This window comes from Talpa europaea (assembly GCF_964194135.1).
Source record: "Talpa europaea genome assembly, chromosome: 15".
Lineage (NCBI taxonomy): Eukaryota > Metazoa > Chordata > Mammalia > Eulipotyphla > Talpidae > Talpa > Talpa europaea.
This window is the reverse complement of record NC_140083.1, coordinates 82,717,251-82,732,024: the sequence shown is the minus strand read 5'-3', so window position 1 is coordinate 82,732,024 and position 14,774 is coordinate 82,717,251. Positions and strand designations below refer to the sequence as shown.

The 14,774-nt window shown below is 46.9% G+C and overlaps 1 protein-coding gene across 13 annotated transcripts in view; it reads left to right on the top strand.

The window, feature by feature from the left end:
- Positions 1-14,774, top strand: part of R3HDM2 (R3H domain containing 2) — a gene marked incomplete at its 5' end in the record, with an annotated part of 43,191 nt that overhangs the window by 19,732 nt on the left and 8,685 nt on the right. For 7 of the 13 annotated variants that reach the window (XM_084255409.1, XM_084255412.1, XM_084255410.1 and 4 more), the window contains 7 exons: positions 1,865-2,097; positions 3,768-3,934; positions 10,827-11,069; positions 11,435-11,561; positions 11,817-11,977; positions 12,406-12,560; positions 13,982-14,082. In XM_084255409.1, coding sequence (XP_084111535.1) covers positions 1,865-2,097; positions 3,768-3,934; positions 10,827-11,069; positions 11,435-11,561; positions 11,817-11,977; positions 12,406-12,560; positions 13,982-14,082 — 1,187 coding nt within the window. Of the gene's footprint in view, positions 1-1,864; positions 2,098-3,767; positions 3,935-9,126; positions 9,229-10,826; positions 11,070-11,434; positions 11,562-11,816; positions 11,978-12,405; positions 12,561-13,981; positions 14,083-14,774 lie in introns of all 13 variants that reach the window. The other 6 variants (XM_084255419.1, XM_084255415.1, XM_084255414.1 and 3 more) reach the window with 2 other exon arrangements.

Here is a 14,774-nt window from a genome sequence, read left to right as displayed (position 1 = left end):
TGTCCATGGAGACAGCTATTGGCTCTCACTTCAAGTCTCGTTCTGTTCCTGGAGAGTCCCCGATTTATATTTCTTTCTTCCCATTCTACTTTTGACATCCCAAAGAGAAAGGGTAAAGTTATGGGGTAACAGGAATATTTTCTAGTCCTCTATTATAGTGCTATAGAGAGAATAATTGAGATTATATGTGCATCCTCTTGGGATTCAGAAAAGAATCAGCATGTTCCTGACCAGCTGTGCCAGTATGTTTGTAGATCACTATGGTTGGCTCGGCTAACAACTAAAATAATGACCTTTGCATACATTTTGCCCGTTTGCCCTACAATGCCTTTAAAGCAGATACTTCTCTTTTTTTTTTTTTTTCCTTTTTTTTAAAAAAGATTTATTTATTTATGCACACAAGAGCTGGGGCACAGGCCAGAGATGCGGGGGGTGAGAGGACTCACCAGAGACAGAGTGGGGAACAGAACAGGCAGATAGACTGAAATCCACTGCTGAGGGGAGCAGCGGGTGAGTCAGGAGAGGTCTGCTGCGCCATTGAGTTGCTTCCTGGCCGGCCAGGGATCGAACTTGTGCTGCAGAGGCTGCGTATTGCCTCATAGTGCTGTGCTTAACCTTTTGTGCCACCAGGGAGGCCCTGGAGCAGATATTTCTAATAAAGAAAGGTATTTTCTTTAATATTACCTCCTTAAGGAAAAAAATGCCTTTTTTTCCTTGGAATAATTCTGAGCCCGTCTTTGGAGCTAAGGGACCGGGATGGGATTTTGTATTTGCCTTAGTGGAAAGGAGAGAACTACTATGATTTTTGCTTAATTGCTCCCCTGTACGTGCCAGAATCTCGGTAATTGTTGTCGTTTGGTTTCCTTAGGTCTTTAGTTGGGGGTGGGAAATATGAAAGGATAATTCCCTGTTCTTACTGATTAAAAAGCAACAACAGCTCAACAAGACTTGGGGGCTTTCGAGCCAATCCCAGCTATCTCAAGGAATACAGCCGTTTAGAATCACATGCAGCGATTATACTGTCAGACAACCCTGGTGCTTCCAGAGCACAGTAAGACAGGAAGGAGCCCATTTCTCGTGGCACGTGCCTTGCCAAGTGCAGCACACTGGTCATTTGCAGGTAACCCGCATAGTCAGCACCCCCGCTCCTTGCCATCCTGGCAAAGATGATCCCAGTGTCTTAGTTCTTAGATCACGCTGAGGACATTAGCCCTGAGAGACCCCACAACCATTTGTTCCCAGATACCAAAACAGAACTTCCAGAAAATGGGCGGGGTCAATTCCAGGCTATCAGCCTGAATATTCACAGTGTCAGTTTAGTCCACTGTTCTCCGTCCTTGGAAAAGTGACCCTTAGCAGCATCTCTGCTGGCACAGGTACCTGTTCTGTGGAAGATGTGTTGTCGAATTTCTGTCATCGGCCTCTCCTACCTTCTAGCAATAGTAACTTCTAGTAGTCTTAAAAAAAAAAAAAACAAAAAAAAACACAAGAACTCCAGAAAGAGCCGGTACGCCTCTGCTCACCACTATTTCCTGCATGTGTGGGATCCCCGCAAGGTTGGGAAGAGACCACAGCCAATCTCAGCATCATGTGTGTGGTTTCCCGTCCACCTCTGGTCTGATGTATTGAATTAGTTGCCAGTCGCTGTCTTCCAGATTTGCCTCTGTTCTCTTTGTAACTATCCGGGACCTTGTTCTGTCTGCTCCCATCAAGTCTTGGTTGGCCAGCCAATAAGAAGTCAGTGTCCATCCTCGCCCCCAACCCTGACCCCTTCCTTGTTACTGAAAGAATGGAAATGCCTCTCTCCCAGCCCTTCTGCCGAAGTGGTCGGTGGGGAGGGCTCTGACCACTGTGCTCTCTGCAGGGGGAGCCGCGATGGGCCAAGCCGCACCTCAGGCAGCCGCCAGAGCAGCACAGACAGCGACCTCAAGTCCCTGGAGCCGCGGCCCTGGAGCAGCACCGACTCGGACGGCTCTGTTCGCAGCATGCGGCCCCCTGTCACCAAAGCCAGTAGCTTCAGCGGAATCTCTATCCTCACCCGGGGCGATAGCATTGGAAGTAGTAAAGGTGGCAGTGCGGGAAGGATCTCCAGGCCAGGTATCACACCTTCTCGCTCTCCATGTTATGCAACATTTCTTGCTTGTTTTCTGCAAAACATCACTCATACTTTTAACAAAACACTTGTCCTCGAGACCTGACACAACCAGGGAAAATTTGACTTTTTGGATCCGTTGCTTTTATCTGATTGCTAACCAAGGTGGGACGGCTCCATTGGCCCAGGTTCATGCTGTTTACTAAAATGAGGATGATAGTTGCTTTCATTCTGTGGCTTTTGATATTATAAAGAGGGTTGGTAGAGCAGAGGGAACCCTTAAAGTTTAGCTGTTTTTATTTAATTGGTAGCCGCCTTTGGGCTAGAGTTTTGAGAGATGCTGCTGTGGCGGCTGCTCGGAGCCCTGTCCCTGGAAGGATCGTGAGGCCCAGCCCTCTAACCACCCTTCCTGCCCAGCTCTTGCGTCTGTACGCAACGTTCCCCATCTAGTCTGCTGCTTTCTTAGCAGAAGGATATGTAGCTCTCTTTACTCAGCCTCTGTTTCCAGCCTCCTTTCTCTGACGATGGCTACATCTCAACCCAGTTCTTTTTCACCACCACAGTAGACAGTGGGAGTGAAAATTTCATTCTTTTAGGTCTCTTTGTTACCTCCTGTGCAATCCCCCTGCCTCTGGCTTTATTATCTAGACCTTTATCTTTAATTCAAGTAAGACACTAGCCCCAAGCTGGCTTCCCTGCTGCATCCTCAACGCTTTTTGGAGCCAGTTTACCAATCTAAAAGATAGGTCTAAGTCACGTCAAAAAAGCATTCATGTTTCAGCATTCCTGCACAATAAAACCTAAATTACTTAATGCAGCATAATTTCTTGACTCCAGTTTGCTGTTTCAGCCTTATTTCTAGGTACCTATCACCCTGCAGCTCTCCAGCCATTTCTTGAATATGGCATTAACTTTGTTTCCTCTTGGTCTGACAGACCCAGTTATCCTTCAAACCCTTCTCTCCTGCCACTTCTGTAAATTCTTCCGGGAGTTAATGCTCCTCATTTTGCTTTCACATGACTTTGTTCGTATTACTAATGTAGCCTATGTCCTTATAGGAAGAAACTGTGTGTGTGTGTATGTGTGTGTGTGTACTTCCATCTCCCTTTGGAAAATCCTGTGCTGCAAGGACCGTGTTCCCTTTACCTTTGTGTTCATCACACAATGTCTGCGTATAATGGATATTCAGAAAAGTAATTTGTGTAAATATGTGCATGGGTTGGAGGGTCTGAAAATGGGAGAAACAGTTGGGTGAAGGGTCTGTGTATGTGTGTACCTGTGCTTATGCTTGGAGAGGCAAGCTTGCCTTCTCAGAAACTTATATCTGCAAGTAGAGAAGAGTTCGAAGAGAAGAGAAGACAGGTATCTTAAGATAACAGGTATCTTAAGATACAGACCAGGCTGTGTCTTTCCAGGAAGTGAACATTCGTGCTTTCAGCTGTCTAGTGATGATGGGCAGATTCTAGGCACTTAATGGGGAAGTTGAATTTTGTTTAATTCCAAAACCAAACACTGACAGTCAAGGTGGCTGCTGTCCCTGGGCGGCAGAGGCCTGCTGAGGTAAAGAGTTGCGTCAGCAGAGCAGCTGGATGCCCTGTGCTCGTGTGTGGGCCCTCAGGGTGGCATGTTATGGCCTGCGCTTACAGCTCTTGACTGGGTCTCCTCTTTGCCGTAGGTATGGTGCTAGGTGCCCCAGAAGTGTGCAGCCAGGTCACCTCCTCCCAGTCTGTCCGGGGCCTTCTCCCGTGTGCTGCCCAGCAGCAGCAACAACAACAGCAGCTTCCTACTCTCCCACCCACGCCTCAGCAGCAGCCACCCTTGAATAACCACATGATCTCACAGGTGAGTCACCCTCATGCCGAAGCCCCTCACTCTGATTCACACAAGCTTTGGAAGTGTATCTCTGTGCTCCCGGCAGCGGGAAAGACCTGTGTTTGGAGACATGCCACTCCCTCACTGGTTTCTCATTTGTTGGTTTTGGGGAGAACAGAGAGAAAACAAAGATGTGGTTAGTAGTTAGCCCAGGAGTTTTTTTACTTGACATTTCTTTCTCTTCCTTTTGAGGATTATCAGTTAGATCTTTTACCCCATCCCACATTTCCTCTATGCCCCGTGTCCCTCTGCCGCCTATGTAGCTAGCAAGGGACTGTTGCTCGCTGGATCCACATATGGAGCTTGAAGAGATCACAGCTCTCACGATAGTCGGACTGGGTGTGTTCATGGGACTGTTGACCCATAAACATTTACCTGTCAATGATTTGGGGGCACAGAAAATACCACTCAAGACCCCGGCCATACGCTGCCATAGAGCAAATAAAACTCCAATCTTGTCTTTGTTTCCCACACCATAAAAGAGCTCTCTTTCCTTCTGTTGCTGGACTGGCAATTGTTCGTACCAACTAGAGTGTGAGCAAAGTTTTGCTTCTGTGGAGACCGCATGAGTCATCCGCACGAGAATTAGACACTGTTCTAAACTGGAAACTCAGTATTCTATGTCGAAAAGTCTCCTTAATGCTCTAAGGGGTGCTGCGCTGAGATCCTTGCTTATTTTCTTCCATGAGAAGAGCTCTTCATTAATAGAGGCCGTACTTTGCCCTAGAGTTTCTCTGGTAGCCAGGAAGCCCTAAGTCTGTGCTCTTTCCTGCTGTTGCTGAACTTCTTGTTTCACCTCCCAGGCGCTCTCATCTCCCTGCTCAGTTAGTCCACTTGGCCTTAAATGTATCTCTTCTATCGGTGCCAGAGCCAAGTCTAAGGACTAATGCTGCAGGAACTGGAAACTAGAGTGGAAATACCCAAGAATGGCTCAGTATCACCCCACGCGAATACTGTGACGTGAAAGTAAAATGAAGAATAGCAAAACCTACTTTATCTTTGAATATAACCCATGTGCAGATCATTCCAGTCTTTCACCTCCGACCCTAAATCAGTTTCTCTATAGACTTGACTTTCTTCTTCAACCACCTGCCTCATTAAGTCCCGTTCATATCTGCTCACCTTGCTCCCTGCTAAAGCATAGCATGTTTGTGTATGTTTTCTGTTGTGCCTTGATTCAGACCTTTAAGTGGGTAAACTGCTTTTCCTTCTGGCTGCCTCCTGCTGTATTTCTTTGTGCGTATGTTGTCCCTTTTCTGAGACCTCAGTATTTGAGTTTTCTAACATACATGTACTTTAATATAGTCTTGCTCCCTTTTTGCTCCCCTTTCTGTCTTTCTCTGCCTCTTCCTTCCACCACATGTAGAAACAGAGCAAGAGTAGGAACACAGTAGAGACAAGCAGAAAGAGTAGCCATTTCAGAAAGAAAAAACTTAGAAAGAATGTCCAGGAGGCTGGCTCGAAATCCCAAACCTAACTCGGATCTGTCCCTGCCTCTGGATCATGGGCTCAGAGGGTTAATCACCAGTACTGACTGATCTCCTGCAGGGTCTGAGGTGCTGGGGTAGGGCCCATAGATTGGGGGCAGGGACATTGTTTATTTAATGCACAGGTCCTGTTCCCTCAGAAATTTACACTTTTTTGTGTGGGTTTTTTTGTTTTTTTGGGTTTTTTTTTTTTTTTTTGCATGTGTCAACCTCGATATCTCTCAAAATTTTTTTTAAAGATTTATTTTTATTTATGCATGCAAGGACTGGGGTGTAGGCCAGAGGTGCGGGGGGTGAGAGTATTCACCAGAGACAGAGTGGGGAGCAGAACAGTCAGACTGTCTGAAATACACTGCTGAGGGGAGCAGCAGGGAGACAGGAGAGGTCTGCTGCACCATGTGGGGTCAGCTCCCTGGCCAGGGATGGAACTCCTGCTGCAGTGGCTGAGGATAGCTTCATAGTGCTGAGACTTTAATCCCTGAGCCACCAGGGAGGCCCTCTCTTAAATTTTTTAAGGTTGCTAATTAGTTGCTGACTTTTGTTTATTTAGTAAATTTGACATTATAACATTTTAGTTTAAAGTTTATAACATGTTGCTTTGCTGCATTCATGTAACGTGATTGCCGATGTAGCGATGTTTATCTCAGTACATAATTATAGTACAATATTATTGTCTATATTCATGATATACTATGCATTAGATCTCTATGGCTCGTTAATTGTTACAAGTTTGCACCCTTAAACAGCATCAGTCTTATCCGGCACCACCACTATATTACACTGTTTTTCAAAGGTTTAACTTATTTAGAGTCCACGTATAAGTGATACAGTACTTGTCTTTCTCTATCAGAAAATTTATAATTGGGGTTAATTGTGATCACAAGCGCCAAACTGAAAAAGCTTATTCTGGTTAAGCTTTGGTGTCTTTGAAGCACTTATGGTAACGGCTGATAGTATACACCAGCCCCTGTCTGTAGTTCCTTTTCCCCTCGTCTTCCTCTTTCTTATTTCTATTTTCCCTCTTCCTGCTGCCTTTTTCTTTGTTCCACATATCTCCAAGCTCAAGTTGTTTGAACTTAAACCCCAAAACCCCAGAATACTTACTGTTCAGTTTCTCAAGTGGTATACAACAATGCAGAGATGAAGGAAGTGACACCTCCCCCCCCGCAACACACACACACTCCTCCCCGCAAAGGTTTTCCTTTATTTTTTTTAAGATTCATTTATTTATGCATACAAGAGCTGGGGTACAGGCCAGTGATGTGGGGGGTGAGAGGATTCACCAGAGACAGCGGGGAGCAGAACAGGCAGACTGACTGAAAACACTGCTGAGGGGAGCAGCGGGGAGACAGGAGAGGTTTGCTGTGCCATGTGGGTTTCTCCTTGGCCTGGGATTGAACTTGTGCTGCAGAGGCTGTGACAGCTTCATAGTGCTGTTCTCAACCCCGTGTGCCACCAGGGGGGCCCAGAGGTTTTCCTTTAGAAGAAAAGCAAAAAAACGAGACATTAGCTCCAGGCACAGGGACAGTGCTGACTAAATTAGGCTCTTTCCCTTCAGCGCAGGCTTCTGCTGTCAGAGCAGGCCTCTGTGGCAGGTATCAATAGAACTTGTGAGATCAGGGATGAGGCTGAGGATTAAAAAGCCAGTAACTAACGTACACCCAGTCACTGAACATGGGAGGGACCTCTTGGAAAGGCTCTGAGTCTCACTCCAGGGGCTGGTCAGAAACCCACGCGCTTATGATGTAGCCCAGAATGCGCCAGTAGATGGCAGTCACACCCTCCACGGCCAATCTTTGGCTTCCTCAAGGTTTTTGAAAAGTTCCCTAGCCCAGGAATTTGAGATTCTCCAAGAAAAAAACATAATGGGGGGTAGTGGTAAGATAACTTAAAAATTGCACTAAGACACCCATTTTTATCACCACCCTTCCTCGCTCAGGAGAGGCCTCCCAGAGCAGCTCATTTCTTCTCTCTTCTCTGTGACTCACACCTCACAAATGTGAGGAAAGCAGGCGGAGTTTTCCCGCTTCACTGTTCCTGGGGCCACCCCTTGCCCCCCAGATATACGAGGCCTGAAACACAATAGGCCCTTGCTCAAGAAAAAGAAGAGGCCCGGGTGGTAGGAAATGGACACAAGTAACTCCTGCTGAGCCACGTGGCAGCAGCTGCATTTGGAGTGCCACCGACAGGCAGAAGCTAGGTGTGCCAGGAGAGCTGGACGCTTGTCTTCAAGGCTACAACATCTCTTCCAGATTCTCCATGACTTTTCTAACCAAGGTGACTTAGATTTTATTTAATCCAAACATCAGGAATATTCTCCACTTCGGCTGGAGCAGGGAGTGGAGGGTGTCTTCTAATTCCTGGACTCTCCAGAACTGTTATGTCTCCTCTGTGAAACAGTCTCCCTGTTAATTGCCTGTGAAAAGGTCTCCCAGAGATGCAAGGCAGGAGAGATTACTGATACCTTGGTCCCCAACACTCTGAATACTTGTAATTTGGAGAGAGGAGAATTACGCATACAAATAGAAGTTTGTATAATTCTGTTTGACTTTTTCTTTCACCCTCTCCCTGCTGCTAGGGTGGAGTGGAAAGAACATTTATCAGGCAGATCCAGGGGCGCATCGCAGCCCTGCCATGTTTGCTGTGCTCTCCTGGATGCTTGATTTAATTTCTCTGAGCCTTATTATCTTAACTGCAAAGTTACGTCTCCCTATAGGATTATTGTGAGGCCATAAAAGATAATGTATGTAAATGAGACAGCATATATAACTTATCCCCTCTCCTCCTAGCCTCTCTCCTTTCTCCCGCTCCTCCTGGCACCAGGGGCTGTGACGAGAGAACTGATTAGGTGATTGAAATGACTGCAGGGGAAGAAGAGAGAGAAAAAGCATAACTCCCCATTAGTTGGTTTAGAACACACCGTGTTCCTAATAAACAAATCCTCCTGCTTGAGGCTAGTGAAGGCACTGACAGAACAAAAGCTAAAAGCAGGCTATTTATATTTTATTCCTCAGTCCTTCCCTGTTTGCTTATGAGGGTATTTTTCATCCTGCCCTCGTAGCCTGGAGGAACACAGAACAATCTTAGAGCAGGAGGAAGTAGCTAGACCCAGTCCCCCTTCACTGACTGTTTCTTCCTTCTGTGCCTGGGAGAGCAGCGGATCCTTGTGAATGAGCACTTCCTCCAGAGGGCTGGGGTGTGAAATCAGGAGCTTGTTTGGGGAGGGCTGAGCCAGACCTCAGATGACCCTTTCTACAGAAGCAGCTCAGCAGTGCAGACAATTCCTTCTCAGACGCTCGCAGAGGATTGTGATCCTGCTCCCCAGCAATGTATGTTCAGAAAAAATGCTTTTGGGAAAACTGTTTGGAATCAGGCGACGGACCCTGACTCTGAGAGTGCCGAGTTTGCTCACAAGTTCCAAGTGACTTGTGGTGGGTTAGGGTGTGCAGGGGGCCTTCCTGACAGGAGAGGCTGCCTGTCTGCCAGAGATGCAGGAGCCACACCGTGTCCGGAACTTGGCCTCCAGTTCTGCTCAGCAGCCTCGATATTCATGTGAAATTTCTTCTATGGTTAACTTTGTTGTTCTTTCCCTTTCCCTCCCTGTCTCTGCCCCACTGCCTCTCCCTGTGCCTCCCTCTTTTCTTCCTTTTTCCACATGTCTCTGCTGGTCCACAGCCAGTCCCAGCTCTCCAGCCTTCTCCGCAGCCTGTTCAGTTCTCTCCGAGTTCCTGTCCCCAAGTCCTTCTGCCAGTCTCTCCGCCCCAGCAGTACAACATGGTATAAGCCCCAGCTCCGCTTTCTGTCATGTCCATGCGTGGCCTGTTTCTGTGGGTGTGTCTGGATCAGCCTGTGATAACCTTGCAAAGCAGTTGTACTTTCTGGCGGGACGTGCTAGCAGGTGCTTCTCCCGAGGAAGCAGCCAGGCCAAGCTGGGCTCCATTCTAGTGACCTCATCACAGCACTTTCGGCATCAAACAATGCCTAAAGGCTAGACAAAGAGACGTGGTGAGTCCTCCTCAGTTTCAGGAAGAAAATTAGTTGTTGCTCTAGCCTGGACTCTGGTCCACCGTGTGCCTCCTTGATGCACTTCTGCTCCCTGGACATGTCTGAGAACCTCTGTTTATTCTGTACAAAATGGTTCTCTTTGAAAATTAAAAAAAACTTAAAAATGTTTTTTTACATAAAAAATAATCTCTTCTACATAGCACAGTTTACATTTCCGTAGCCTGAATACCAATCCTTTGAAGACCTGATTTACCACATAGTTTTGATAACTTCTGTCATGGATATGGAGGTCCTCATTTTGGGGGGGCTTTCTCATATGTGTGTTAGCCAACCTGTCTGCTTTTTCACTTGGAATGCCCTTTCCCTCCCACTTGATGTCTGCATTCTGAAAAACCTTTGAATATGGATTTCAAAATAATCTGTGACCCAATCCTCTTGTCATCTATTTCTGTCCACCTAGGAAGCAATATAGCTAATTTGAAGATCAGATCCCTAAAAACTGAAACCACAGGAAAGCTTCATCTGTTGCTTCTACTGGTTTCTTATGCAAAGTAGTGCATGTGTGTGTGCGCGTGTGTGCGTGTGCACGTGCACGCGAACTAGAGAGAGAAATCTGTCTCAAGTCAGAGATGGGACACCATCCCTCTTGCTGCTTAGGGAGAAGGCGGGAGGGAGGACAATTGCTGAGAATGGCTACTCTCTCCTTCCAACTTGGCCGTTAGCCCCGGCCCCCTTTCAGAGGTGCAAATTGGAAGTGGTTTCTGAAGGGCAGGAAAACTCTTTGCAAGTGTCAGAGAACAGAGGTGGAAATGACCTTGAGAGCGAGAAGGACATAAGCAGCAGGGATAAGAGCCTACTTGTCTTCAAGGAAGAGCTGGAGCCTCACCAGCCTACCCACCTCTAATCTAGTCAGGGTGCTGTCTGCATCCTCTGTGTAAAAATGGGATCTAGGTCCATTGTACGGGTGGGAGCCGGAGGAAGACAGGATGTGGAAAGACAGTTAGAATCCTTTTTGTTGCCCACTAGTTTGTCCAGTTTTTTCTGTATATAGAAGTTTTGTCATTGCTCCATCTCTCCAGGACTAATTCTAATAAAGATCATATCAGAGTGGCCATGGTACCTCATGGGTGGTAGAGAGTCTGACTAGAGTTTGGCTTCAAACAGCTGTTCAATTCATAGCAATTTAAAACACCATATGACAGATGCTTGGGCTAAAAAGCACCTCCCAGAGCATAGTTGCAGGAATGTCCCACACTTATACGTAAGGAAAGCTGTCGAGAGGCTTGCTATTTCTGTCTGTCTGTCTGTGTTGAAGCCAGACATGGGGCTTGATATGACCTCAGTCCTTGAGTCTCCCCCACTCTCAACAGGCAGATGATCTCAGTAACCCTTTTGGACAAATGAGCCTTAGCCGCCAAGGTTCTACTGAAGCAGCAGACCCATCCTCAGCTCTGTTCCAGCCCCCACTTATCTCCCAGCACCCTCAGCAGACTAGCTTCATCATGGCTTCTACAGGACAGCCCCTCACCACTTCCAACTATTCCACCTCTAGCCACGCACCACCTACTCAGCAAGTCCTGCCGCCCCAGGGCTATATACAGCCCCCTCAACAGGTAAGAACTCAGGTTCCCAGCTTAACTCACTGACTCAGTTTGCCCAGTGTTACAACCCTTCTCTCTTCCTCTGGTGTAGACAGACTGAGGGGAATACCTCATTCCCCTCATTTCTACCTCCATTCCTCTAACTTTCACTCAAGAGTTGTCTTTCTTGACAAAGGTTGTCTTACTGTATAACACATGTCCTTCCTATCCTGCTTCAGACTGGTACACTAATACAACAGTTACTGGTTTACTAATACAAGTCCCAAGTGTCTCCATTTACAGACTTGTCATCATCAGCTTTGATGCATTTAATAGTTAAGGGATGTTGGGACTGAATTTGAGGGACCCTCTCATATATCTGCTTCCTCTCACCTTAGATCCAGGTTTCTTACTATCCCCCTGGACAGTATCCTAACTCCAACCAGCAATATCGACCTCTCTCTCACCCGGTGGCCTACAGCCCCCAACGTGGTCAACAGCTGCCTCAGCCATCCCAGCAACCTGGTAAGAGGAATCACTGCTGCAAAAGGCAATGAATAGAGGAGGGTGGAGACTGGAGAAGAGATGAGAATTGCCTTCCCTATTTAAAAAATAAATAAATAAAGGGCAAATAGTTCAGGATCCTAAAAAGGGATCCAGAATCTCCAGAAAAAAAGAAAAGGTAAATAGACAGAAGGGAAATTATTAATGGAGTGTGAGCTGCACACTGTTGAGACCGTGCTAATGCCTCTGTCTTGCCCCCCCCCCCGCCCCACCCAGGTTTACAGCCCATGATGCCTAACCAGCAGCCGGCGGCTTACCAAGGCATGATAGGGGTCCAGCAACCACAGAACCAGGGCCTGCTCAGCAACCAGAGAAGCAGCATGGGGGCCCAGATGCAAGGCCTGGTGGTTCAGTACACTCCACTGCCTTCTTACCAAGTGGGTGCATTCTGTGTTGGGAAAGATCAGCCAGTCCTTGGGATCAGGAAAAGGAGGCCAGCCTTCCAGTCTGACAACTCCAGCACTAAAATATTGTTCATGTCCCCCTTCAAATTTTTAGTTTTTTTCTTTTGAAAGAAAGTCCAGAGAATCTGAGAAGAGTCCCTATTTAAATTGGTTGGTCTTTCTGCAGCCATGAAAATGAATATATACCCTGGCTCCTTCCTCTATGTCAGATACCCAAGGGTGATGTTTGGGGAGAGGGGCTGAAGATAGCTCAGTAAGCGTTTCCTTTAGGCAGATAGGAGAAGAGGCACTCCAAGATGTAGGGAAAGAAGTTAGAGTGTCCCGGCCTGGGGATGACTAGACTGTTCTCTGGATGAACTCCTTAGTAGTACAGTGGTCATTCTCTTCTGGTCTCTATCCAGGTCCCAGTGGGCAACGACTCGCAAAACGTGGTGCAGCCGCCTTTCCAGCAACCCATGCTGGTTCCTGCGAGCCAGTCTGTCCAGGGGGGCCTCCCAGCAGGGGGCGTGCCAGTGTACTACAGCGTGATCCCGCCAGCCCAGCAGAACGGTACAAGGTAAGCACCCCAGAGGAGCACATCCCCACAGACCCTCAGCAAACTGTCCACCATGAATTTGTTTGCACCAGCCAAAGAAAATAAAGTCAAGGATAAAGATCCAGTGGTATCCTAAAGCAGGTAGAATTAAAGGGGGAGTTCATTCTCCTTATCTCCTTGTTGACATTTGCAGAAAAGCTCCTTAGCAGGTAATAATTCTTGCTTCAGAGACAGAGGCTTTATAAGTTACCCTGGTTTGGACCTCCCTGGTGGTGCAAGAGGCTAAGACGCAACCTATGAAGCTGTCTGCAGTCTCTGCAGGTCGAGTTTGATCCCCAGCCGGCCAGGGAGCAACCCACATGGCGCAGCAGACCTCTCCTGACTTGCCTGCTGCTCCTCTTAGCAGTGTACTTCTGTCAATCTGCCTGTTCTGTTCCCCACTTTGTCTCTGGTGAATCCTGTCACCGCCCCCAGCCTCTGGCCTGTACCCCAGCTCTTGTATGCATAAATAAATAAATCTTAAAAAAAATAATAATTTATCCTAGTTTATGTTTTTCTAATCAGCAGAATTCAGAACTATGGACTAGAGACTGCTCATTGTTAGAAGCAATTTGGACTATGTATATATGTACATTTTTCTTGACACCTCAGTATTCATGGCTGAATCTCTAGTGGTCTGTCAATGTCTATGTCGATTTATATATGTCTTGATAAAGCTCATAGCCAATAGAACTGTAGAGTGAGAAGATTGATAGTCTTACCCCCCCACTCCAGCCCACTCCACCCCTACCCCCGTTGTATTTTTCTCCTTTCTTTTATAAATAATAAAATACAGCTAGGTGTGTTAGGAAACTTACCCAAAGTCACACAGCTGGTTAAAAGCAGGGATAGAACTAGCACTCAAGTCTGATGTATTTCTCTCTGTCTCTTTCACGCTGTGTGTTTCTTTGTGCTGTCTTGAGTTTTGTGGGGGATTTCCCCCGTCTTGTCTTGGGGTGACTGTCTGTGCTTGCCACTTTGTAAATACCCTAAATCATACTCTCCTTAGTTCTTAGCACGCCCTACCCAGCACTATGTCTGTCTCTGGCACACTCTTGTGTTTCTGTTGTGTTTCTGAGAATGCATGTGTGTGCGTGTGCACATGTGTGCTTGTGTTTGTGTCTGTTGTTTCCACAGTGTTGGAAAGAGCATGAGTCACTAACATTCCATCTGTAGCGCTGATTAGCAGCTTCCTAATTGAAAGATGATCAAGTACAAATATATATAATTAACTTTGAACTGATGAGTGATTTTAGAAATTGCATGGCAAATTGGTCTGGGAATGAATAGCTTGGAGCTGCCTCAGCTTCCCACAGGGGAGGCCCAGGAAGCAGCAGCTGTTTGCCAGGAACTGCGTTCCTCCCTCCACCACCTTCCCATTCCTCTCTTCTCCCTCTCCTCAGCCCTTCTGTGGGGTTTCTGCAACCTCCTGGCTCTGAGCAGTACCAGATGCCTCAGTCTCCCTCCCCCTGCAGCCCACCACAGATGCCACAGCAGTACTCAGGTAAGAGGATGGTTGGGGGGGGGGCGGTCTTGGGCATTGGCGAGAGCAAATGCTGTTGAGGACATGTGTTCTAGGGCTGGAGAGACAGTGATTCCCTCTGCTCCCAACTGTGACCCCAAAGTACTGGCTTGTATGTTTTCTAGGGGTGCTGAAGTTGACCTCTCAGAGAGGTGAGGTGGTTTCTCTATCCCCATAGGAAAGCTGTGAATCCACATCTCTGATTGGGTTCCTTGAGGGGTAGAGTGGGGGGTGGGGGGCTTGTTTTTTGTTTTTTTTGTTTGACCCTAAATCCAATATTACACTCAATAGCTCCCATGCCCTGGAGACAAGACATGCTTATGTCATTCTTCCTGTAGATTGCGTTCACTATTTTTCCTCTCAGGAGTGTGAGGAAGGCTGCTTTTCAAGTCATAACTTAGATGTGTTTAGCAGTTTTTGTATGTGCTCAAATACATTGTATCATTTTAATTCTCACCACAGCTTTGTGAGGAGGAAATTGAAGACCCAAAGACTCAAATGACTTGCCTCAGGTCACAATCCTGGAACTTAAACTTGGGTCTTTTGACTTCCTCTGTGCTATGCTATAGCTTCAATCAGTACATTTCAACAGATTTCTGTACTCTGTTCCTTCCTTTCCAATGGATAATAAATGGATGTCATGTTAAATAGGTAAAGGCCCTCTTTGAAGGCAT